At 43.8% G+C, this 27,833-nt stretch overlaps 1 protein-coding gene across 8 annotated transcripts in view; it reads right to left on the bottom strand.

The window, feature by feature from the left end:
• Positions 1-27,833, bottom strand: part of CPEB1 (cytoplasmic polyadenylation element binding protein 1) — a 113,399-nt gene that overhangs the window by 17,566 nt on the left and 68,000 nt on the right. For 5 of the 8 annotated variants that reach the window (XM_070478293.1, XM_070478291.1, XM_070478289.1 and 2 more), the window contains exon 3: positions 7,716-7,907. In XM_070478293.1, coding sequence (XP_070334394.1) covers positions 7,716-7,907 — 192 coding nt within the window. Of the gene's footprint in view, positions 1-7,715; positions 7,908-8,264; positions 8,437-27,833 lie in introns of those variants that run through there. The other 3 variants (XM_070478290.1, XM_020895178.2, XM_070478294.1) reach the window with 2 other exon arrangements.

The raw sequence follows: 27,833 nt of genomic DNA, 5'->3' as shown, positions 1-27,833 counted from the left end.
TGGGGGAGATGAAAGAGGGAGAGAGGCCTAACCAGGAACAAATAAAGAATTTAAAAAAGATTGGCGTGGACTGTGATAATAGTTTCAGGAAATGTGACAGACAGGAACAAACTGAACATTGTGAAAAACATTCAAGACAAGAACTCTGTAAGCTCACACCCTCATATGGAGCAAATACAAAGAGAGCATGGGCCTAATGCTTCAGGCAGGCAACTGCTAAGAGATAAGGAAGAGAAAAATGCTGTGTAGACACTACTGGGTCACTGTGCAAAACTGGAATGTGAACAATGAGAGCATGAATTTAATGAGAGTATGCTTACCAATTTTAAGTTGACTGATGTTCATAGCTTTTACTGTATGTCAGTGTATGTTAGAACATCTCTAGTCCTTATGGTACAGAAAGAAATTATATAATGAGATATATAAAGAGAGAGAATTGCAAATGATGAAGCAAATGAGGTAAATGTCAACAATAGGAGAATCTGAATAAAAGAATTTTGTATAATTTTATACTTGTGACTTTCTGTAAATTTGAAATTTCCAAACAAAAAGAAATTTTTAATGACAGGAAAGAAAACTAATCAATTCTCATTTGACTTTCTTCATCTTTTTCAAGGCAGCTGATCTGACCAGGAAAGGGAAATCAAGCACAACTAACTGGGACTAGAATCCCAAGGGGAAAATGGCACCTGAGGACCTTTGGAGCCTCTGCCTCTAGGGGAAATCTTTTAAACTAGCTTTTTACCTCCAACTAATAAGAATAAATGGGGAAAAAAATAAACTAGCTTTTTTAAGGGTCAAAAACACTTGTACAGATATTTGCAGGCACACATGGGTACAGAGTTCTGCCTTCTCTACGAAGCACACCAAAGGACCATCTTTACCACTCATTCCATTAGTAATTAGTCAACAGCTGGCAGAAAGCAGATGATCAATGCTTGCCGAACAGCACTGCAAGAAAAGCAGTACTGTATCCCCAGGAGCAGTGTGCTCACTGAAGCTATGCCCTTTCCTATAAAGGTTACTCAATTTAAGGACACAGTGCTGCCTTAGATACAATTTGGAATTAGAGGAAAAAACCTTACTTACTTCATCCTGACCCTGCCCTTCACCAAAACAGAGGTTGAGAAAACAGTTACTTATCAAATTTGTGACAATATTCCTTCCACTAGTTTCAAATACTTTCTCCAAAGAGAATTAAACACATACAGATACAGGCTGAAGAGGGTCACTCTCCCTGGGATCCTCACAGCCACTGAAAAAACACTTCTACATTGAGAAACAAGAAGCAGGGAAGAGCCCCCACTGAACATTATACCAGCCACACAGGCAAACGGGGGCGGGGGGCCGTGCCATCAGACAAACATGTAAGATCAGCGTGTCCCAGAGTTAACACACCTAGTCCTGTCAGCACCTCCACACATCAGTTTCCTGCAAATACTAAACTGGAAGGGGCCAAGAATAGAGGAGTTTGACTAGAAGATACGAGGAAGACAAGAAAACCTAATAGCAAGAGGCAAGGATTTTCTAGGGGGTTTGATATTTCCTTCCATCCACAGAAGGAGCCAAGTTTCCAGAAACTGTCACTCATGGTCTAACTCTCTATGGTGGCCTGACTGTCTTTAGCCCAATCTCACGAAGGACCTGGCCAGACAGTTCTCTGAGCATCTACAGATCAAAGGGAGGAGAGCAGCAGAGACACTGGGCTCCTCAGGGAGCTGGCACCTCACCTCAGCCCATGAGACCACATCTCCCCTATACAAGGATGTTCAACAAGCAGCACTGGTTCCCACCAGCCAGGAATCGAGATGGAAGGAGCCGCCATGTCTTCCTAACTTTAAGAATAAAGTGTACCTACTGGAAAGTCACTCCTCAAGCCATACAACCTAAAATCCAGTGGAAGTGACAGGTCCCTTATGCTACAGGCCAATGACTGATCTCAACCTCCACTAGCCATCACAGGACAGAGCGCTTCATCAAGGTCAGATGTTGAATGTTAACCTAGATGGATTAAGGGTGGGGTAGCGAGTGTCCTCATAGAAGGCAATGGCACCCCATTCCCGTACTCTTGCCTGGAAAATCCCACGGACGGAGGAGCCTGGTGGGCTGCGGCCCATGGGGTCACTAAGAGTCGGACACGACTGAGCGACTTCACTTTCACTTTTCATTTTCATGCATTGGAGAAGGAAATGGCAGGCAACCCATTCCAGTGTTCTTGCCTGGAGAATCCCAGGGATGGGAGAACCTGGTGGGCTGCCGTCTATGGGGCTGCACAGAGTCGGACACGACTGAAGTGACTTAGCAGCAGCAGCAGGGAGTGTCCTATAGTCACCTTCCAGTGATTCTGACTTCTTTGCTCTGACCAAGGCCAAGGCCCTTATCTCTCTGCTCTGTTCCTATCCTGACCTCTACAACTCAGGGAACACGGAAGTCTTGAGGTTTACCAGGTGCCCCCGGCCCTGGTGGCCAAGTGGATGGTGGATCCTCATTTTGCAAATATGACTAAGGAGAACCGTGTGCTTTGCTGGAGCCGAGGACCTACCCCACCCGCACACTAGCAGGAATCCGCAGCAGCTACGGACGGCTCTCGGTGAAGTCACAGGGAGGAGAAGACCTGGCAGAGGGTTCCAGCTCATTAGCACTACCTCAGAGGGTACAAGAGACCAAATCAGCAGTAGTATTTTTAGACTGATTGTTAACTTTCTCCACTTTCACCCTTCTGTGCCAGCTCCTGTGGGTTTTACAGCTGAGTCACGGCTAGAGTTTTCGGAAGCCTTCCCTGAGAGCACAAAGGCATCAGAGTCTGACTGCAGTGGCAGCCAGGAAACAGGGGTCCAACACTGTCAGACACTGAGCCTGAGCTCAGCTCGGAAGAGCCCATCACAGCTGCGTGCCACCTGTCTAATGGGAGAAGTCGTGAGAGACACCCAGACCCGGAGCCATTATCTCTAGCCTGAGATGATGATGATGTTATTTAGTCATTCAGTCCTGTCTAGACTCTTTGTGACCCCATGGACTATACCCTGCCAGGCTCCTCTGTCCACGGGATTTCCCAGGCAAGAATACTAGAGTGGGTTGCCATTTCCTCCTCCAGGGAATCTTCCTGACCCAGGAATGCAACCCGTGTCTCCTGCATCGGCAGGAAGATACTTTACCACTGAGCCACCTGGGAAGATCCCTAGTCTGAGACACAAGGCCACACACCTGGAACCTTCTTCCCTGTACCAACCCTTGGTTCTAGGCTGCCTGCTCAAAATCTACCTGAATGCACAGGACAAAGGCGGGGAGAGCAGCACGGATTGCAGACATAACAGAAAGCTAACAGAATGCTCTTTTCCTGTGACCCCAACCCTGAAACTCCACATCACACCCCAGTTCAGCCGGTGCTCTTGTGAGTCTGAACTCCATCCACCAACTCTGGATCCCCACAGGTCCAAGGTGGTACCCAACACAGCCGTTCTGCCCGTCCTGTTGTCAGTGCTTCTCAGGCCCCCTCCTCTCTGCATTGAAAGTTACTCCTCAGTAAACTACCTGACTCCACAGCAGAATTCACGGTCCAGAGCATGACAGAAACCTTCTGCAAGGGCACCATCATGCTCTAAAAGCTGTGGGGGCTCAGAGATACTGATCGTTTGGAACCATCTGTCCGTCAGGATGATCAACACAAGTAGGAGGCAGAAGAGAGAGGGACCTTGTCTGAACTCTGCAGTTCAAACTTACCCAGAATTAACTTAGCACTCATCATTCATTCAATAAATACCTGCTAAAACACCAGGACCAGGCATTGTGCTACCTATCGGGAACAGAGCGGTGAAGAACTGGACAGTCAAGGTAGATGTGAGGAGAACTTGGCTGGGCCCAGAAGGCCATGTTCCACAGGGAAGAACCCAACCCTGTTTTGAATGTTGCCTCAGAAAGGTTATCTGGAAGCAGAGCAGCAGCAGGAACAAATTGCTGAAGACTCCCCTCTCACCCCAGGCTCAATCGGCCTGCAGACAGCGGGGAGCCTGCAAGTTCTCCAGCACAGGGAATATGCTATTCACTAGTGAGCAGCCGGGACAGAAACCAAGGAGGGTGAAGAGGTTAATCCCCGAGGACTTCTAAGGAGAGCGGATGGGAACAGGACGTGTCCTCTGGCACCCTTAGACTGAGCATCTGGTCAGCCCACTGGGCTTCTGCAACAAGGCATTCATTAGGAGCCCTTATTTCCAGGTCCCCCGAAGTAGGTTCTCAGTCACCCCACTTCCTGCTGAGTAATGCTGCGTGCAAAAGAGTCACTGGGGAAGGCAGGGAGACAAACACATCAGGTGCACAGCTGACGGGCTGAGACACAGGGTGAAGAGGGAGTCAGAACCATCTGCCTCATGCCCTGGCCTTGGGGACCTCTGCAAAGAAGACCTCGTAGCCAAACAGCCCTGGAGTTGTACACAGAGACAACCCACTGTGAGTGTTCCTGCTCAAGAGTTTGGGCTCTGCCCACAGGAGCCAGGTAGGAGAGAGAGCACAAGCGGCTTGGGATCAAAGAAACCCAGGTTCAAATTCTGGGAGCTGTGTCACTTTTGGCATTCCACAAGCTCCGTGAGCGTTTCTTCCTCATCTTTGAGATGGGAACAATAATACTACCCATTTTATAGGACCGTGAAAACATTAAAGCCACATGACACACTTCACATAGGAAATAGTCGCTAAATGGTGACTAGTCACTCTCCCCCCCATCCCAGGACATTAAGGATCAGGGCCTTCACGGTCCTCCTGTTCCATTATAGGACTTAAAGACAGTGCAAGGAGGACATGTCACTGGGGTCACTTCTAACGTTCATCTTGCCCTCACGGGCAGTAAGGCTTCCTTCCCAGCCTGAGTTGAGGCCTCATGGGTAGGCACAGTCTGGAAGGGAGGTGCCTCACAGAGCACCACACCCCAACCAATGCTGGCCTTGCAGGCACAATGCTTAAAAACAGATTCCACCCCAGGGTCTTCCTGCAGGTCCCCCAGGCCAATGAAACCCACAAGGCAGAATGACTCCAGCCCCCGGAGACAGGTCCCCATGGGAGAATCCAATGAAATGTTGCCCCAATGCCAAAAAATTCCTTAGGGGAGAAAATGGAGCCCCTGAGCAGAGCAGCTGCCATGTTGTATTCAGTATATATCCCATTTATTTCTCCTCAACAATCAAGGGCATTTTTAAGGGAAACAATTTTATCACTGGTGCACCTTCAGTGCCTAACACAGTGCCTGGCACACAGCCAGTGCTCAGTATGTGTTGAATGAATTTAGCCAAGATTTCTCTGGCAAGAGCCCTGCTACCTCCAACCTTTCCCCCTACATGCTGCTCAACCTCAGAATTGTAGAAAATGGTCAGATGTGAACCAACAGCCACATGGGGCAATATATCACCCAGCAGAGCCCAAGGAAGAAGCCTGTACCATGAGCTCCTCACAGAAACAGCAAGGTACCAGGCTGTCTGCAAGGATGACTCCCCGATTGTCCAGAGCTGCTGAAATGCCTCCTCCCTCCCTGGAGAAACCGAGCTGGCTGCTCTTCAGATGAGAAGGCAGTGTAGGCACTGGAATGTGGGCTGCATGTTCCCGCATTGCTGGCAAGGGTGCAGCTGGCTGGTGGGAGGGCTGCGTCCCACTCCAGAAGGCAGTACCCTCCTGTGGGCTTTCCAAGAAGGCCCAGGGCTCAGGGAAAGAAGAGAGATGGCCATCACCCCAGCTCCCAAGTCCAAGAATAACATGGGGATCAGGGATGGGTGGGTGTGTCCTCAGCCCTCGGAAAGGAAGACATACCCACACTAACCCTGTCCAGGGCCATTTAAATTGTACCACCGGGATAACCTGAGTTCCCCATGGATGCTAGGGACACAGAGTATAGGATCTCTCTGATGCAGAAAATCACACAATATTTATAACTAAAGTGGGCTTGGGATGTGGGGAAGTAAATCCATCTCCACTTTAGAGACAGAGCTACGAGCACAGGCAGGTGGGCTGCTGGGGAAGCCGAGGAAACTGGCTGGACACAAGCTTTTTTTTTTCAGTCTGATTTCAGAATGACTTTCAGGCCAACCTCTCCAAGCCCCAAGTTGGCCTCTCCTGCATTTCTATGTGCTATAATGCATTCCAGAAGGGCCCCTGTAGCTAAGAGAAGCCAGAGCCAAGGAAGGACCACACCCAACGTGAGACCAGGGAAGGACAGTGCCCTGGTCACCTCCTGTGCAGTGGGCTCTTCGGTCTTCTGCTCAGTCAGCAGTGAGGGTGGGGACAAGGTCAGATTCACACGCCCCCCACCCCCGGCCGGCTTCAGGGTACCAACGTGAAACAAACTACCACGGCCTTAAAGCCGAGATATCCAGGCACGGGACACCAAACAGTGACACCACACTTCCAAGCCCAGGGAAAATCCTGAGTCAGCTAAAGGCTAGTACTTCAAGAAACTCTACCTTAACCCAGAGGTAGTTACTTAAGGTAAAGCTCTTCCTCACCTGAGAGAAGGAAAAAAAAAAAAAACAAAACCCAGCCTCTACCCCCCCATCCCCCCAATCAAATGGGATTTACCAAAACAACTGGGCACTGAAATGCCAACAGACACAACAGTCCTAGGCTCTGCAAAGCATTCTAAAAAAAGACTTGCGCCAAACAGGGTGGAGGCCAGAGGAACCTTGCTGCCAGGTTCTGGAGCGGAGGTGGTTGGGGAGGGGGACAGCAGGCTCCGTGAACCCCATTGTCAGCACCAATGGCTAACCCCACCCTCGCTTTCCATCATTTAAAGTATCTGCTGCCAAGATGCTCCTTATTAAGGTGTAACTCACATAAAGCAAAATACTTAAGATTTTTAAGTATAGTTACAGTTATTTCTTAAGTTCATATTTCTTCCTGAATGCTCCAGGATTTGCGTTTGGCCAACCCACCCCCTTGAACCATGAGAGGGACATTAGTGGGCAGTGGGGAAGGTCTGAGCAGAAGCAGTTAGAGGGGTTGCCAAGAAGCCCCCTTCAATCTGTCCCCATCGAATTCTTCCAGGATGACAAGCGACCCTAAGGGGAATGGCTCTTCCTTCATCTACTTGGTCACCCTTAACACAAAGAAAAAAAGAAAGAAAAAAGGCCTCCATAGCTGAGAGTTACTCCACCCGGCTCACCCTGCCTACCCCCTTTTCCAGGATCAATGCTCTCAGTCTTATGTGAAGCCAATTCCAATACCCTAAGATTACCCAGCCTCACTTATGGCTAAAATTTTTCCCTCGCCATGATTCGGGGACCACCCGTCTTTTACACAGAGCCCCCTAGTTTTAAAAGCCACTGGGAAATAGAATCTGGACATCCAGTCATCAGCCCCTAAAGTCCCCTCCCCCGCCTAAAAGTGTTTTGCTTCATCATCTCCAAGGCAGGCCTGGGCACTAGGGGGTTCGCTGGATCTTTTCTGCATAAGGCTATCACCTTGGGGACCCTTCTCAGGGCCACTTCAGGTACAGACTAACAACTCCAGGGAATTTATCAGGGTAAGTGGGAAAGCGGTGTCTGCCTTTACGAGCCACCATCTGTCCTGCCACACTCACAGCCAGCATTTCCATCTTTTGCAAAACAGCTCCATGTTGTATGGGGGGGGGGGGCGGTGGTGGGGGATGCAAAGGGGAAGAGAACAACTGTTGCTGTGGATATCCTTGCTCCACACCCCATGCGCCCCCTCCCCCCGCCAGCTCATCTTCCGGCACTCACCCGAGTGTGTGCTGCTCTGGGTTGAGGAGTCTGAGTCCTGGGTGCTCCAGGGTCGGTCCCAGCCTGTGAGGCTCAGGGACTGCAGGCCAAGGCACAAGTCATTTGCATCTGGGAGGCCACGGGAAGAATCTTGCGCAGAGGTGGGGAAAAGCATCCTGCTTGTGACTGTTTCTTCTGAGTCCTGGAAGTCTGCTTTGGACAGGAAAACACCAGAAGCCCCGAGTTAAGGGCTGTTTCCCCAGGATTATCAACAATAAATAATATTAAGAATAGTTTCCTCAGGCTCGAAGACCAGACATCCAAGCTGGCCGGATGCTGCAGCCACTGCCTCTGCACTTTTGGGGGTGTTAAAGCAGGAGCGGCTGCCATACAGCCCCCTCCCCACACACACACCCCTATCCCGTCTGCATTACAGACTGGGCCAGCATGTGATCAGGCTGCTGATGCTCCCCGCTGCCAGTGACATCAGCCGGCTGAGCCGTGCAATGGAGAGCGGCATCACCCCTCAGAGAGCGGGGAGGAGCAGGGGACGGCAGGGAGGGGACTTGCCTCCCAGGGAAGAGACGGCACAACAGCCGCTGGGAACAGTCCGGGTGCGGTGCTGGTAAGTCTGGCTGCGAGGCAGCGCCCTCCGGTCTCCAGCAATGGTGGCCAAGCGGCCCGAGGCACGACTGAAGTCCTCTCTGCTGACAGCGGAGCCGAAGCTCAGGCTGCTTGCTTGGCCAGCTCTGCCCTCCTGCCCCTCCCTCCCCTCCCTCTGCTCTCCGCCCCCAAACCCAAAAACACTCTAGTCCTGGACTCTCTCCAGCTGCTTGCTCAAGCCCTGGTTTTGCAGCCCGATGCAAAGCTTCACAATTCTGCTAGCAAAAATTTGTGTGCTCCAAGTGGCCCCTGAGCCCTACCCTGACACAGCAGTGTTTACCGGCAGGGGTGGGACAGGCTTCAGAAAACACAGCTCGCTCGGACCCTGGGGAACGACACCTGGTGCTCCAGGCTTGTCAGCAGCAGCTGATCACCAAGAAAGGGGTCGGTTTCGGCAGAGGGCGGGGGAGTCACTGGACCACCCAAACGCCAGAGTAAGACCTGTCCTGACAAGGATGTGCTCAGTCGCTCAGTTGTGTTCGACTCTGTGGGACCCCATAAACTGTAGCCTGCCAGGTTCCTCTGTCCATGGGGATTCTCCAGGCAAGAATTCTGAAGTGGGCTGCCATGCCCTACTCCAGGGGATCTTCCCAACCCAGGGATTGAACCCAGGTCTCCCGCATTGCGGGCAAATTCTTTACCATCTGAGCCACCAGGAAAGTCCCCTGACTAGGATACATAATCCCTGTTTCCAAGTTCCCTCACTCCAAAAGGGTGGGCATCAATCTCATAGCAGGACCAGCTCCCCCTCCTGCAACTGCAGGCACAGACAGGAAACACTCCCCTCACAGAGTCTGATCAGACCAAAACAGCAGAAGCGATCTCGGAGGTAGTATGTGCCTTGTCAGAAGCCCCAGGTTTAGGAGCTCACTGCCCCTGGCCCTGCTCCTCCAGAGCACACCGGCCGTGGGAGGGGCCCCGGTGCCTCTGGCTGCCCAGACCCTCTCTCCAGGCAGGGGAGCTGCTTGGGACCACAGCCCTATTCCCATGACCAGTCACAGCCCCAGCACCAAGTCCAGCTCTGCCCAGAGCCTCTGGGACCTCTGCCACTTCCCATCTGCCAACGTACTCCCCTATATGTGTTTCTTCCAACATGACCTCCAGTCACAAGGCCTCGTCCTTAGAAAGGAGGGTACAGTGAGGGTCCCAGCCACATGGCAGGCAGGCTGCTCACACTGAGACCAGGGACCCTGCTCGCTCCACCATGCTACAGCGACAAGCAACCAGACACAGGAAGCATGCCCACCTGGGACCACCCGGACAGGGTACAAGGTGGGCAGAGTGGGAGCTACTGCTGTTAGCCACAGGAACAGCTGGCCAGAGCCTCCAGAGTGTCCCTTTCTGTCCACAGGCGCTCAGGCACAGCCGAGAAGGGGAGAACGGCCAGTCTGTGGGAGGGACTCCTCCTCTTGGAGGGTTTTTTTTTTTTTTTTTAAAAGAGCTTTGCTGCTGTGTCATCCATCCACGTTATTCCTGTCTGGCTGTAGATACTCTGCCTGCTCCAAACCTGTGTCCGTCGAAACCTCTTCACCACTGCACAGGCTGAGCAAGAACCCACCCATGCTGGTGCTGCCCCCACCCCTGACCACTCCCCCACCAGCTTCTCTGTCCACCCTTCCCCCCAAGCTTACGATATACTTTAAAAATAATCCATATATAATAGCTTTAAAAACACAATGCTTCCTTTAAAAACATCCACATGTAAGTACCCATTCCCCCTTACAAACTCTGTATGGTCCCTTCCACCACACCGTTAGCACATCTAGAAGCAATCATTTCTCCCATCCCCGGCTAAAATCAGGGCCTTTGTGTTTATGGGGACTCCATGCCACAGGAAAAGAGAATCTAGCCATCAACTATGCTCTTGCTACCCAAAGTCTAGTGTGGCCGACCAACAAAATCAGTATCACCAGAATCTTGTTATACAGCCTCTCAGCCCCCACCTAAGACTTATGGAACTGAACTACATCTTAATAAGATTCCCAGTTTACGTTAATTCACATAGAAGTCTGAGTAGCACTGGTCTATGCAACTACCACAACCTTCCAAACCCAAGCAGAAAGACTCCAGTCCTGAGCAGCAGGTCCATTAAAGGTCAGTTCAGTTCAGTTGCTTAGTCGTGTCCAACTCTTTGCGACGCCATGAATCGCAGCATGCCAGGCCTCCCTGTCCATCACCAACTCCCAGAGTTGACTCAAACTCATGTCCACTGAGTCGGTGATGCCATCCAACCATCTCATCCTCTGTTGTCCCCTTCTCCTCCCACCCTCGATCTTTCCCAGCATCAGGGTCTTTTCAAATGAGTGACCATTAAAGGTCACTTAGGAACAAATGGCTGCAAGCCATCCAGGAGCTTGGCCGTCTCAGTACAGCATGCCTCTCCTTTTACTACCAGCACTTTCACTGACACATCACCTTTACCTTTATCCAGACATTCTCCATCCCACTGTTTCTTTCAGATAAAGGCTTGCACTACCATTGTAGAACTCCTTCACTAGCTCCTCCAATTAACAGAAGACATACCTGTTAAACCTTTAGTGTGGTAGGCTAGGAAAAATTAAGTGGCTTTAAAAGTTTTATAGATCTTGCTTTACTCACAAGATCTGCCATTTCGTGATCTCAGTCAAGTTACTAAACCTTTCTGAGCATCTTTCACCTGTAAAGTAGCAACAGCAGCTATCTCTCAGGTGTTTTGTTGAGGATTACATACAGAGTTTGGTACAGTGTCTGGCACAAAGTATTGTATTGGTATTTTGCTTTCAGTAGGTGACCATATAATTTATCATCTAAACCTTTCTGAGAGAGAAAGGGGGCAAATATTAATAACCCTACCAATGCAGCAAGTTCAAACAGATACTGTCCTAGGTGGACTGGCAGGCATGATTCAGTCTCATCTGTGGCCATTTGTGTTCAGAAACATTTTACCCCCAAAGCCTCTTTTCTAATGATCCCAGCTCTCCAAATTTACCCACTGTGCTCTAACCCTTCGATCTGTATTGACAGAAAGTCTGAGAAGTAAACTGTCAACATGGGCGAATGCTCAGTAAGCTGAAAGGTGTGAAATTCAAAGGCTGATTTTACTGGGGAAAGCCTGTCTGTGCTTCTCAAACTCACATCTGATGCTGGGGAGGAACTTGACTTCTTTTATTGGAGAATATTCCTTATAATCTTTAGCCAAGCACACACCAGACACTCCGAAGATACTAAAAGCTTGGAACCAGCACGTGATGAGGTGAGACTACTTCTAAGGCAATCTTTGAACAAAGACTCTCAGCTTAAACACTTTCTATATCAACCCTAACCCTGCAAGTTTCCATATCAATACCTATGCAACATTTCTGATTAAGTTTCTTGATTTGGTTCATAATTTTAAAATGATCTCCCTTTGAAAATGTTACTTTCTTCATAATCGCCCAAATTTCTTAACTGAAAAACTCAAGTAAACTGACCCAAAGTCCAAAGTTTGTCACAGTCTAGAGCAGAATGGCTGCTGAGGAGGGTGGCCCAAGGGCTCTAGTTCTAGGGCTCAGAGCTGCATGCATGCAGGCACGCTCAGTCTCATCCAGCTCCACAACCCGCGCACTGTACCCACCAGGCTCCTCTGTGCATGGCACTCTCCAGGCAAGAACACGGGTGGGTTGCCATTTCCTCCTCCAGGGGATCTTCCTGACAGAGGGATCAAACCTGGGTCTCCCTGCATTGGCAGGCAGGTTCTTCACCACTGAACCAGCTGGGAAGCCCTCCAGAGGAGTACAGCCTCACCTCTAATCCTTTCCATCCTCAGTCTAAGAACCTGTCTGTCCACTGATGACTCCTCTGTCAACAAGACTTGGCACGACATTGCTCATGGTCCTCTGCAACTATCATTCTTGAGCATCTGGCAACTAAGGAGGTGAAACAAGGAGAGAAGAGTGACTTCAGGTCTCCATTTATGAAACCATTAGGCAGGTTCCATAGTATAAGGTCCATGGTGCTTGCAAGAAGTCAGCTGAGGCCCCCAGGAAACACAAGCTGGCTTCACAGAGCAGATGTCGCATGAGCTGATCCTAGGGGAAAGAGGATCTAGTTCAGATGAGTTAACAGGAATGAAGGTAAGCAAGGTTTGTTTGGGCCAATCAAGCCAGGGAAGAACTAAGGCAGGAAAATTCATTGATTTCATCAATGAAACAGATGCTCAGGAGTGTAGTGAACCGTCTCATTACACTGTTAAACAATAATTAATGTGGTAAAGGGCTCAGGATGAACCAGAGATCAGAGCTAGGGAAGCGGTCAAGGGTATATGGGATGAAAGGGAGGAGGAGGAAGACGGCATAAAAGCAGATGGATAAGGAGGGAAGAGAAGTGGTTGGGGGCAGAGAAATATGTTAAATGACTTAACAGACTACAAAGCTGCATCTACATCATGACTGTAACTATGTGAAAATGTTTGTTGACAGATGTTGGTAAGGGAACACAGCTTAATGTGTGAGGGTAGCAGGCCACTCATGGATTTATCCTCCTTTAGTCATTGCACAAACAGTATCACAAAAGTGGTGTTCTCCTTTCTTTTTCCTTTTTAGACTTTCGACAAGCACACTATTACAGTCTATACAGCAACCATACTTGAACTCTTTTACAAAATCTCAGCTTCACCTCCAAATCCTGTCCCTGGGAACAGGCGAGAAGGACGCTGCATCACTGGTCCCCATTAGATTTCTTCTAAATAACTGACTTTACAGTAAGCTGAGGCTACTTAAATCAATGCTGTTCTTAAAAGTTTTTTTAAAGCTCATGATGTGGCATTTCTAAGAATGTATTTCTAAAAAGACCATTTGAAAGACTATCCCCCAACCCTGCCACTTCTGCCAAATCAGGAAAACAGAAACGATTCTGTAAATCCATTTTAGTAACCTGAAGCAAAAGAGCCACCATGCAAGAAGTCAGACACCTGTCAATATCATGTCAACCACTGGGTGCACTGGGGCCCTCGACCACTCACGCCAGGAAGACTGCATGTTCCTCTAAAGCAGTGCTTCTCAGACTTTCAAGGGCATAGGGATGATTCGGGAATCGACAACACTGACTCTGCCTCAGTAGGTGTGGGTTGGGCCCTGGAATCTGTGTTCTTAACCTACTCCCAAGTGATGCCTACACTACTCACATGCTGACCACACTTTGAGCAGTCCGAGTTTAAAATGGTCTTCCTGAGACCCAGAGGGATCGGGTAGAGAGGGAGGTGGGAGGGGGGATGGGGATGTGGAATACATGTAAATCCATGGCTGATTCATGTCAATGTATGACAAAAACCACTACAATATTGTCAAGTAATTAGCCTCCAACTAATAAAAATAAATGAAAAAAATAAAAATAATAAAAATTTTTTAAAAAATTAAAAAAAAAAAATGGTCTTCCTACCCTATTCTCTCTCTTCCAGGTAGTTCACCCCATTCTTACTCAACAGCCCTCCTCACAGTGTTCATTCTCCCCAACAGAGCCCTGACCAGTTTCCTGCTGCCTCTCTCATCAAAGCCTACCTTCAGGTTGCAGCTTACTTATTAATCTTTCCTCACACTTGTCATCAAACTTTAAAGGCTAAACTTGAGTCAATCACAACTCCCTGGAAGTTCACACTCTAAGAGACAACATACTGTTAACCTGAGTGTTAATTACAGTAGTTCAGAAGATAGAGAATGCATGATGCACAGATGCTCAAGGAAACCTTCCTTATAATTTCAGCTACACTCTAAGTCACATCACAGGTCAAGGTATGAGAAAAACCAGGTTTACTTTGTACTTTCGACCACAAAAGTACAATCATTGGCTTATTTTAGTCTTGACCCCACTAATAATCTTCCAATGAATTCTGCAATTTATTTCAAAATGATTTCTATAATGTTTCTGGAAATAAATACTAACAATGTTTAAATTTTAAAATGGCATACACCATGTTCACAAAGTAGAAAGTTCAATACTATTAAAAAGCTAATTCCTACCAAATTGATTCACATATTCAATGAAACCCCAATAATATACATGCCTTCAGGTTATTCAGGGGGAAGGGCTTTTTAAACAAATGGTGCTTGAACAACCAAATATCTCTGGGGGGTAGGAAATGAACCTTGATCTCCAACTCACACCATATACAAACTCATATACAACTCATATACAAACATTAGTATGAATCAGAGAGATCTAAAAGTTTTAACTTTTTAAAACTTCTCTAAGAAAATGTAGACTATCTTTGTGAGCTTGGGTGGGGGGATGCATAACAAGGTTTCTTACGGAGGACAAGAAAGCAATCATCATCAGAGAAAGTTTTGATACACAGGACTTACCAAATGTCTGCTTAAAAATGTCTGCTCATCAAGACACCATTAAGAAAATAATTATGCAAGCTAAAAAATGGTAGAAAATATCTGCAACCATACCTAACAAATAGCTAGTATCTAGAGTATATAAGAAATCTTAACAACTCAAAAGAAAAAATTTTTTAAAAAGCACACTTAAAAAAAGAGCACAGAATCCTCAAAAAGGCATTTCACACACGGATATACAACTGGACAATAAGCACTTGAAAAACTGCTCAACATTATTAGTCATCAAAGAAATGCAAATTTAACCACAATGAGATACTACTACATACTCACCAGATGGCTAAAATTAAAAAAGACTGCTCCACAGTTTGCCAACATTTGGTGTTGCCGATCAGAACTTCCATACATTATTGTATGATGGTTCAATCGCTTTTAGAAAAGCTCTGCTGATGTTTTATACAACTAAACATATACAATTTTATGACCCAGCAATTCTACTCCAAGGTATTCAACAAAAAGAATGAAAGAGTATGTCTACAAGGAGACCTGCACATGAATAGCGACAGAAGCTTTATGCTTGATCACCAAAACCTGGAAAGAGTTCAAGTGACCATTAACAGGAAAATAAAATGTGGTGTATACACATATATGCTAGAATATTTCTCAGCAATAAAAAGGAATAGACTATTGATGCATGCAACAACAGCCTTCTCAGGTGGTTCAGTGGTAAAGAACTGCCTACCAATACAGGAGATGTGGGTTCGATCTCTGTGTTGGGAAGATGCCCTGGAGGAGGAGATGGAACCCACTAAAGTATTCTTGCCTGGAAAGTCCCATGGACAGAGGAGCCTGGCAAGCTACATTCAATGGGGTCACAAAGTTTCAGAAAAAACTGCAACTAAAACAAGATGCAACAACAGAGATGAATCTCACTACCCTGAGTGAAATAAACCTTATGTAAAAGTACCTACGGATTATGATTCCACTTCTTTGAAGTTCTAGAAGAAGCAAAGCTAATAAACAGTAAAACAAGGTGGTTGCCTCCAAGGGAGAGAGGTGGGAGCCAATTGGGAAATGGGATGAGGATACTTTCTGAGGTGATAGCAATGTACATTTCTGGGGAGTTTCATCCACACATTTGTCAGAATGCACCTAATGACACACATTCTTCTGCAAGTCTTGTGCATTTCACTGTTTATTAATTTTACCTCCAAGAACCTCTAAACAAATACCGAACATTAGAGTCAATATGCATATTCAAGTATCAGGAGTAAATTACACCCATGTCTCCAATTCTCTTTGAAATGCATCATAAAAGGAGATGGACTGATAAATGGCTGTGTGACTGCCATGTCACTCAGTCACGTCCAACTCTTTGCGACCCCATGAACTGTAGCCCACCAGGGTCCTCGGCCATGGGGTCCTCCAGGCAAGAATATTGGAGTAAGTTGCCATTTCCTTCTCTAGGAGATCCTCCCAACCCAAGGATCAAATCAGTGTCTCTTATGTCTCCTGCACTGGCAGACAGGCTCTTTACCACTAGCGCCACCTGGGCTACAATAAATGGTTAGAGGGATATATAAAGATATTTAATAAATGATTAGGGGATATATAAACAGGCATATCATAAAGCAAATATGACAAAATGTTCATCATAGGATCTAGGTGGTAAGTATTATGGGTGCTCACTTTACAATTTATTCATCTTTTCTGTATGCATGAAAATGTTCACAATAAAACGGTGGGGGGGGGGCAAAGTTACTTTTTCTGACAAAAAGCAAATCTGAATGAAGTAACTGGTTTGATGGTAAGAACCAGTTTCATTAAATCAGATTTTACGGTCGACATCTTCCATAAGCAGAACAAGTTAAAATCTATAGACCCAAGGTTTTGACAAAACATAAAAACACAATTAAAGCAAGTGATAAGATAAAAAGCATTTTAAGGGAATTCCCTAGCAGTCCTGCTTTCACTGCTGAGGGCCTGGGTTCAAACTCTGGTTGGGGAATTAAGATTCTGCAAGCTGCACATTACAGCCAAAAAAATGTTTGTCTGTTTAAAATACTGTATTTGTAAAGGTTTATTTTAAATGTAACAATATTTTAATCTTCTCAATCCTTTAAGTAATCTAAGTTAAACAGGGTCTCTAAGTGAAAAAATAACAATAGTCATTTGAAATCTCCATTAAGTGTTTTTGGTATACTTTCCCCAAACTGAGAAATTCAATGATCGATGTCTCAAGTAACAAATCTTTTTTACAAGTTAGATGGTTTCCAATTCCTTCAATAAATATGAAGGAGTGAATGGAACTGTCAGCAAGTAAATGACTAAAAATAGATAGATGACTGATTTTTTGCATATAAGTTAAGCAGTTCAAACAACTGAGTGACATTGCTCTAACAATGCTTTCATGTCCCCTCTACTTATTTATGTGAACAAGTTTGCTCAATAGGGCACAGATCTATAAAAACAGAAAATAGGAATGTATTTGGTGTTGAAATCCTGAGTCATTCTGGCAATAAGTGAGTCATCCAAAATTACATGAGTTATAAAAATGCCTCATTTATCTCATTAAGAAGCAGTTCCAATAAATAATTACTAAGGAAAATTTTTATCAAAAATTTTAACCTTTAGATTGTCTTAATCAATTGTCCTAGCAATCAATGGCCACAGCAATCCAAAACACTTATAAGCCTTTCAGTCACAGGAAATAATTTAAAATTTCAATTTATGTACTGCTTTTGTTGCAGAGAAGTTTAACATGGGATCAACAGAAGACTGTTGATTTCATTATATGTAACATTTCATTAGTATAAAATTCTGTGGGAGTAGACGACTAGAAATACAAATAAAGGAGAAAAGGAATAATAAGAAATTCTCTATGATTAAAGAGCTAATTTACAGGTTTCTAAAGGTAATAAGTATAAAAATCTCTACAAATTTTGATTCCACTAGATACCTTTTTCCAATGAAAATACAGATACAAAGTTAAACATGCAAGGTGTACATTGTATTTTTTAAACTTTTTTATTTAAACATTTTAACCATTTTGAAGTGTATTATTTAGAGGCATTAAGTACAATCACGTTTTTATGCACCTATTACCACTAACCATTGCCAGAACTTTTTCATATCAAAATAAAACTCTATACCCATCAAACACTAACTCCCCATTAACCCTTCCCGAGTGCCTGATAACCATCTTCTGTCTCTAAACCCAACTATTCCAGGTACCTCCAAGAAGTGGAGTCATGCAGTATTTGTCCTTTATGTCTGGTTTATTTCACTTAGCAGAATATCAGAGTTTATCCATATTGCAGTATGCATCAAAATTTCCTTCCCTTTTAAGGAGGAATAATTTTCCATTGGATGCATATACCACATTTTGTTTATCCATTCGTCTGTCCATGGACATCTGGGTTACTTCCTTCCACATTTGGCTACTGTGAACAGTGCTGCTATGAATATCAGTGTACAAACAAACAGGTTTTTCCATCCTTGAGTTCACTTCTTTTACATATATATACACTTAGAAGTGGAACTGCTGGATCATATGGTAATTCTATGTTTTTTGGTGTTTTTTTTTTTTAAGGAACCACCATACTATTTACCACAACAGCTATACTATTTTGCATTCTGCAAAAGCACAAGTGTTTCAATTTCTCTACATCCTTGCCAACACTTACTATTTTCTGGTTTGGCTTTTTTTTTTTGGCAGGGGGCAGGGCGGGGAGGGGGGAGAGGGTGGACAATGACCACCTGAGTGGGTGGTGAGAACCAGATCTCATTGAGGGATACATTGTTTTTTTAAATTGGATATATACAAGCAAGTGTTCAAAGACTGCTGCTGCCTAGTCCATGATTCCCCAAAGATGTTGCTTTTAAAACTCTGCCACACCCCAGGCTTTTGTTGAACTGTTTTTCTTCTTCCTATACCATCCAAGTGGTCCTAACGGCAAATGCCACCTTTCTTGCTGGTTTCTGCATTACTCATTACAGTGATGATCCACAGGTGGGCATCTGAGTCAAACTGGGTTATAGTAACCTGTCCCTGTGACTACAAGAGTCCACTCCTAGTATGGGCACAGCTCAAGACAAGCTGAGACTCCTTCCCTAAGGTTTTTCTAACTGGGTACTGGAGAGGGAGAAGCATTTCCTGACCTCATGATGCTGAAAGATGTGAATGGAGCCCCTTCCTCAGTTAATACAAAACTGTGCAGAGGGCGAAAATGAAACTCACTCAGAGAGAGGCAGCAGAGAAACAGAATCTTGACAAAACATCTTCCTATTCTGTGAGCTCCAAACCAACAGCCTCCCAACACATCCCACATTTTGCTCAAGTTAATTCTAATCAGACGTGTGATCATTTGCAAATTAAGGCTGTTCTGTGTAATTCAAGCCCCTCAACAAGGACTGACCAAACAAGTAATTGCTACAGGCAGGTTGAGAATCTCTGGACAAAAGTCCCTGATGGCCTGGCCTGTCAGCAGCAAAAGAGCTGGAAGACCACCCGGTTAATCATTTTTTTCCCCTTTTCTTTCTTTTTTAACTAGTGAGCAAACAAGGCTCAGACAAGGCCAAAGTGCCAAAGTAGCTAAGTGTCAGAGGTGGGATCATAATGTAGGGACCAACCTACCTTCTTGCCTCATCCCTACTCTGGGCACTTTCTCAGACCCAGGTCTACACTCACATATACCCCAGCTCAGACTTGCTTTATCGGTAAATTATTTTCTGAAAACAAATAATTCTAACCAACTTCAGTAGAGTTGGTTTCTTTGAGCTGATTCAGACAAATAAGCCAGTCACAGTGGAAACCTAAGTACTCATACCTTTTTTTTCCTACATGCTATGTACTTTTTCTGTGTCATGCATTCTCTAGCCATCTTTCAAGATATGGCACTCCTACCATCATTAAATTATTAATGGATTCCGTTCTCACCAGTTAGATCCCCATGGAGCTTTGTCCTAAACCCATCCCATCCTACCAAGGGTTCAACTCTTAACACTAGCTCCTTCCTATTCTTATTATCCTTGCCCCAATCGCCTACTTATTCAGTAAAATGTCAACTTCACACTTTGGTGTTTTCAAGATTTCACTGCCATGTACATACACAGTTTTTGAAGTTGACAATTTAATTTCTTCCTGGAGGAGAACAAAAAAGAAGACTGATGACTGAAGTCTAGCTCCCCCTACTTTATGGCTTCTGGTATGGAGTTTCTGAAGCAGAATGTTTTCAAGACTCCAGTCCAGAGTCCTGGAATACAACATGCTGTCCATGTGGTATACCCTACACTAGTTTTATGTTACACTAAAATCTAGTATAACCTAGTTAGGCTTCCCTGGTGGCTCAGATGGTAAAGAATTTGCCAGCAGTGGAGGAGATGCAGGAGCTGCAGGTTCAATCCCTGGGTCGGGAAGATCCCCTGGAGGAGGAAATAGCAACCCACTACAGTATTCTTGCCTGGAGAATTCCATGGACAGAGGAGCCTGGTGGGCTATAGTCCATGGGGATGGAAAAAGTTGGACACGACTGAGTGACTAACATCTGAACACAACGAAATGTTACTTTCCCTGATGCTATGCTGGTTCAAATTTGGGGTTTGTAGAAGTTCCTTGAACATTATACCACATTGGAGACCTCTTACAGGGCCAAACAATAATAATGTTGTTCAGTTGCTCAGTTGTGTCTGACTTTTTGCAACCCCATGGACTGTAGCACGCCAGACTTCCCTGTCCTTCACTATCTCCTGGAGTTTGCTCAAACTCATGTCCATTGAGTCAGTGATGCCATCCAACCATTTCATCCTCTGTCATCCCCTTCTCCTCCTGCCTTCGATCTTTTCCAGCATCAGGGTCTTTTCCAAATGAGTCAGTTCTTTGCATAAAGTTGCCAAAGTATTAGAGCTTCAGCATCAGTTCTTCCAATAAATATTAAGAGTTGATTTCCTTTAGGATTGACTGGTTTGATCTCCGTGAGGTCCAAGGGACTCGCAAGAGTGGCCAAAGCACGGGAGCACCGGATTCTAGAGAATATAAAAGCTAGTGATTTAAAAAGGACAGTGTGGGACATCCCTGGTGGTCCAGTGGTTACGACTCCACACTTTCAACACAGAGGGCACGGGTTTGATCCCTGGTCAAAGAAGTAAGATCTCACATGCCCTGTGCTGTGCTTAGTCACATCAGACTCTTAGTGACCCCATGGACTGCAGCCTGCCAGACTCCTCTGTCCATGGGGATTCTCCAGGCAAGAGTACTGGAGTGGGTTGCCATTCCCTCCTTCAGGGATCTTTCCAACCCCAGGATTGAACCCAGGTCTCCCGAATTGCAGGTGGATTCTTTACCATCTGCCAAAAAAAAAAAAAAAAAGTAAAAAGAATTGGATATTTCAAGTAAGAGAGCAAACTGGTACATTTCTGAAGGGCAACCTAACATGTGCACTTAAATGCTTTAAAAATAGCTATTTGATGAAAAAATTTTGCTTTTAGAGATTTATCCTATGTCCAAATAATCACAAATATAGGCAAATGTACTTCTACTAGTCTTTAAAGTAGACACCTGTTTAAGTAAACTATCTCTAACAATTTGAAATTCTTAACTTTTTGTACTATGAACCATTTGGCAATGTGCTGAAAACTACGAACAGATACCTTCTAAGTATGATGGAAAATATGTAAAGTAGTGATAATTTCATACTGATGAATGTAAACACTTCAAGGTATGTGCAATGACTGTAAACGAATCAGACAGGAAACATCTGATCATCCTACTGATGGTTATTATTGCCAAAGAATTAGATCCTGTTAGTATTATTGTGACTTTGTGCACACATTTAGGAGGAAATGCTACATTTCAGTTAAACATTGGTGACAACAAATATCTAAGTTTTTATCTGCCCAAGATATCTGACTCCCTGAATTCTATCCATGGACCCAGGTTAAGAATCCCACAATGCATCAATCATACAAAGTAAAACACTATGTAACCTTGAAAAAGAAAGTTAATGACACAGAAAGATAAAAGGAAGAGAAAGAGGCAAATTACTATATAGTACGTTCAGAAGGCTTTCTCTTTAATAGATTTTAAAAATATTAGAGAGAGGTACTAAAATAGTAACAGTAGTTATAACTGGGTAGTGGGATTACATATGATTTTTTTCCTTCTAATATATGTTTTCTTCAAAAATTTTACAGTGAACATATTACTATAGCCAGAAAAAAGTGTAAGTTATTAAGAAGGGTAAGTTAACTCAAACTTAATATCCCTGAAATAAATTTGAAAAATTAAAAATTTCTATACAGAAGTCTATATTGAGACTTTAAATTTAATGTTAGAAGTTCAATGACAATATCAATTAGGATTAAAATCCTATTCAACTAGACTAAACCACAGAATATTAAAAACAGAAGAGACTTTGGAGCCTACTTAGTCTAAGCCCCTTATTTCACGGTAGAAACACCCTATCTAGAACCTATTCCAGAAGCCTCAATCCTTGACCTCTATACTTTCCCTCTTCCCCTTAACTGTACTCATTTCTTCTTCAGTCAAAAAGATGAAAAAAACATCTACATTCAGAAACTGGAAAGCACACACTAAAAGGGGATTAATTCTACCTGTGATCAACACATAACCAAGCCTTAGGCTTTTCGTGGCAAAGCCCTGATATTCCAGCAGGTGGGGATGGTACTACAAAGAACAAGCCTTTCAGAAATTAAACACTACATTCCCTACTTAATGAGAAAAAGAGCAGCCTGTGGAAAGTCTCTAGAACAATCACACAAGATGTATCTTTTCACGGCCTCAGTCTTAAGGTTGGCCCCCTCCCACTTTCCCCTGCAGCGCTTCCACCTTTGTACTTCTCAAGTCCAAGTGCTGTTCTGCCCACTGTACCTGGAAGTGGCTGAGAATGTAAAACGGCATCAGGTCAGCAGTGCTGACACAGTGAGGGTCAGACCCAGAGACGCTGGCAGCATCCAGCTCTGCTTGTTCTCTGCTCCTCTTGCCAATAGCAGGCCCTGAAGACAGAAGTGAGCCCAGAACTGCCACCAGGTGCAGTGGCAACCGCCTCCCCCAGAGGCCCAACTCCACAGCTGGAGGGGCCCAGCTTTCTGGAGTGCCCCGTGGGCCCCAACCGTCCACCTGTACCAGGGCTTCAGGAAGTTGGCTGGTGAAACCACCCTAGTCTTTCAGCACCCCCTGTTCCTCTCTCTACTGTGTAACGAGAAGGTCCTATAACAAATCCCTTAGTTCCTAACACTCATTGTGGTTCTGCCTTCTGACCATCAGGACACTGGACAGTGCGATGGAAGTCATTCCCACAGGAGACATGGCAGCCGCGGATCTCTCTTAGGGAGCCAAGGGCAGGAGCATGCCCGGGCTGCAGAGCCGCAAGGTGGAGAGGGGGAGGCTGCTCGCTGTCCTGCCAGCCTCATGCACATTCCTCGGGAGCGGTCAGCGTCAACTCAGAAGCCACTGAGCCCTTCAAAAGTAGCTGTGACAAGTGGGAAATGAATTCTAAACTTTAATTCATTGAAATTTAAGTTAAATATCTGGCAGTTCTAGTCTGTTACCAGAAAACTTTTCAGTATGCTTCAGAACAACTTAGAGGCGTGAATCTACATTTTCAACATTATGACACCAAAATCATACCCCTAAATCATTTTCTGATGAAAATGTATAGTTCAAATCAGGATGAGCTGTGGGTATGACATATAATGCATATCATGAGAATAAGCCGCATATCATTTCACAATAAACATGTGTCCAATCACTAGGCTGTACACCTAAAACTAATAGAATGTTATATCAATTATCTCAATTTTTTAAATTTCTGCATTTTGAAGACATAGTATAGAAAATAAAAAAATCTCAATAATTTTCTATATAGAACACATGTTGATATTTTTACATTGAATAATATATATATTAACTGAAGTATAGTTGATGTATAATCTTATATAAGCTACAGGTGTGGCACATGGGTACGTGCTCAGTCGCGTCCAACCCTTGGTGACCCCACAGACTGTAGCCCACCAGGCTCCTCTGTCCATGGGATTCTCCAAGCAAGAATTACTGGAGTGGGTTGCCACTTCCTTCTCCACGGGGTCTTCCCGACCCAGGGATCAAACCTGTGTCTCCTGCACCAGCAGGTGGAGTCTTTATCACTATTAAGGGTGTACGACACAATAATTCACAATTTTTAAAGGTTATGCTCCCTTTATAATTGCTATAAAATATGGTTATATTCCCTGTGTTGTACAATATATCCTTGCAGTTTATTTTATACACTACAGTTTGTATGTCTTAACTCCGTATCTTATCTCTCCCTCCATACACAGTGGTAACCATCAGTCTGTTCAGTTGTTCTCTGTATCTGTGAACATGTTTGGGTCTTTTTTTTTTTAATGAGCAACCCAAATGTCCATCAACAGATGAATGGATAAAGATGTGGTGTATATGTGCGCGCACACGCACGTGCACGCACGCACACACACATACACAGAGGAATACTACTCAGCCATAAAAAAGAATAAAATTTTGCCATTTGCAACAGCTTGGATGGACCTGGAGGGTATTATGTCAAGTGAAATAAGTCAGAGAAAGACAAATACTGTATGATATCACTTACATGTGAAATCTAAAAAATAAAAACCAATGAATATAATAAAATATATTATTAAATTTTTAAAAATACCATATGGAGAAGGCACTAAACCCATTTTACAGGTACTGATTCCAAGGCTCAAAAGAAGTAAAGTAATGTAAGCAAAGTGAAGCTAACACTCAGTGTGGACATACACATTATGTTTTTAAAAAAGACAACACACAAATCGTGTAAAGTAGATCACTTTCACATTCCTGCAACACTTCTCCATCCTCAATTCTACAGTCTCTGAACTAACAGTTTACTCTGTATTCCTCTCGTAACATTTCCTATGCATTTTTGAACACCTCTTATCAACACTGATACTATCCAACTTTTAAGTTCTGCCAAAATAACAGGTTAAAAAATGTATTTACCTATTAAAGGAGATTCTAGTCTCCTAGCTAGTCAGGCACTAGCTAGGCAACAGGAATATGGTAAATAAGGAAAAACAGCTATAGCTCCTGCCTGTATGGATTTACAATCTAGTGGTGAAGACAACCTACATAATCACGGAAGTGATAAACTATCATGTGAGCCAAGTGCAAGGAAGGAAAGAGACACGATGATATAAAAGTATTAACAGGGTCCCCAGCCTAACAGGAATGTTCGTTAAGATTTCCTTAACTACGCTTTTCAAATATCTTGCTAATCTAACTTGTAACATCTCGTATTAGATAGTTGAGGCATCCCCCCACCCCAAACTGAAGAAATAAAAATAGCCAGCAGGTATCAATGTAATTTCCTCTGCCCTCTTTTGAGGATGAGTTCTTACTCGGTGGCCTTTCCTCTACTGTAGCAAGCTAGCATTATTGTGTTCTGTAAGGTTAAAAAGAAAATTCTAAAAATATTTTGACAACATTTTTCAAAGCACTCTAGAAGATTTAAAGCACTTTAAACTATAGCACTGTCCTAGAGGCCTCTAGTTTTAAATATTAATTCCCCTTCTAAAAGGGCACATTAAATAAATTTGATCTCTCCCTCTCTGGGTTTTGAAGTTACATTTTGTCTAGGATAGCCAGATAGATGGTAAAAACCAAAACTCAACTGATCTGCATGAGAATAAACAGCACCACTTACAAGTCAGCTTGTACTTTTGTGTTTAAGGGGAAAGGAATTTAAGGATATAGTTAAAATTGATTTCACAGCTATTCTAAATTTGGATTCTCACCTGTACACACACTTTTGTACACAGGGATACAGAACTATACAGGTATGGCTTTAAAATGATTTCTATTCCCAGCCATCATTAACATTTCAGAGTTTAAGCTGCCTTTAAGTAGTATCTCCAGTCTAAACCCACTTGAAAGCATTTTCTCCCTGAGATTTGAATCATTAGAAATAGGATAACAATGAATTAAAAACCTACATGTCTTGTTTTACCTATTTAATAAAGGAAGGAATCACAACTATCTTTAAGGTAGTTTGATTTTTCAGTGCCCAGTGTAGTTTCCAGGCCAGTAGGAAAAAGAAAGGTCTGGGGACTTTCCAGGGGGTCCTGTGCTTAACATTCCACGCTTCCAATGCGGGAGGCATGGGCTGGATTCCTGCTTGGAGAATCCCCACAATCCGTGATGCTCAGCCAAAAAGAAGAGGGAGAAAAAAAAAAAGGTCAGCAGGAAATTCAACAAGGAAAAAACTTATAAAAAAGCGTTGGTTTTTTAAAAATTTGTATTCCACTTTAAAAGAAACAGAAATTAAAATAAGAATTCTAGTTACCAAACCAGAAAACTAAAGGTATGATAGTCAATGGTGCTCATTTGATAGTCACTTTGATAGTTTTCTTCTCTGCATGTGTGGTGAGACAAGCATTTTCATCTGCTAGAGGGCTCATAAAAGGACAACATATCCAAAAAAACATTCAAAATGTTAAAAATATTAACTGTTTAACTTATTAATTTTATTGCTAAAAAAATCTCTAATTAATTATACTCATAAATGCAGAGTAATATCTACCTATAAAGATGTTTGTCACAAAGGCAGATGGTGAAAAATTAATTCCTTCATAATGGAGTAGGAACTTAAAACATTAAAATTCATACCTCAGCACATGATAAAATGAGAATGCAATAAGAGTTAGGAACAGAGAACAAACTATAGAAAGCACGATCACAATTCCATAAAAATATCCAGAAATACATAGAAAGAGACTGACAGTCATCTAAACAACTGAAATAAGACTGTAGGGTACATTTGTACTTGAATTTTCCAAGTTGTCTACAGCAAAGGTAAATTACAAAATCAATTCAGAAGATGATTTTAAGAGTTTAAAATTTGGGTATGACTCTCTGACAAAGGAACTCACAATATAGTAAAGCAAAAACAAAAACAAACAAACAAAAAACCCAGAACATTTAAATAAAAATGACCTATCTTCTTTTAAGAAACAATTTTGTAAAACTTCTGAGATGCTCTTAAGTTTCTCTATATTCAGAACAAATTGTTAGTAGTGTAGTACTTCTGGGATTCTATTAGAATGAAATACAAAGACTTTCTTATAGGGAAGCTTTGCCACATGAAAAGTTATTAGTGAGACTTCCCTGGGGGTCCAGTAGTTAAAAAACCACCTTCCAACACAGGGGAGACATGGTTCAATCTCTGGTCCGGGAACTAAGATCCCATATACCACAGAGCAACTAAGCCTGCACACCACAACTACAGAGTCTATGAATCCAGAGTCTGGGAATCCGAAGCCCATGGGACACAACTAGAGAGTCCATGCACTGTAACAAAAGATCCTGTGTGCTGCATCCAAGACCCAACAGAGCCAAATAAACAAATTTTTTAAAAGTTATTAGTGGGATTCCCTGGTGGTTAAGAATCTGCCTGTCAATGCAGGGGACACGGGTTCAATCCCTGGAACAGGAAGATCCCATAGGCGACGGAGCAACTAAGCCCGTGTGCTACAACTACTGAAGCCCTGACCCCCCCAGAGCCTGTGCTCCCCAACAAGAAAAGCCACTGCAATGAAAAGCCTGTGCATGACAACCAGAGCAGCCCCACTCACTGCTGCTAGACAGCCCGAGCACCAGCAGAGACTCAGCACAGCCCAAAATAAACAAGAAAGTTTATCTTTTTAAAAAAGGTTATTAGTAACAGTATGCACAACTTCATATTCTTCTTTCTTACCTACAGTGAGAATAATCTCCTTTCTCAAATTCCCCAGCCCAGAGGTGCCTTTCAAAGATTCTTTCATGTACACAAACATATAAATGAACATCTCTCTTTTTAATGTACACGAAGCATCAAATATATTATTTCACAGTCTTTTTTCCCCAAATAATGTATTTTGGAGAGGTTCCCATATGTGCACATAGAGACTGTCTTTCTTCTTTGGTGACAGGTAGTTCATTCTATGAACATAATATTGATAATATATATAATTCTTTCTCTATTGATGGACATTCAGGTTGATCCTAGTAGCTGTTATTCTTCTATAAATTATAATAGGGCAATAAACATTCCTCCACATTTATTTTTACTTTCTCAGGCAAACATACGTGGTAAGTGCAGATACCTTATGATCCAACAGGTTTACATTT

Source organism: Odocoileus virginianus, chromosome 16 (genome assembly GCF_023699985.2).
Source record: "Odocoileus virginianus isolate 20LAN1187 ecotype Illinois chromosome 16, Ovbor_1.2, whole genome shotgun sequence".
NCBI classification, from domain to species: domain Eukaryota; kingdom Metazoa; phylum Chordata; class Mammalia; order Artiodactyla; family Cervidae; genus Odocoileus; species Odocoileus virginianus.
This window is presented reverse-complemented; position numbering and strand designations above follow the sequence as displayed.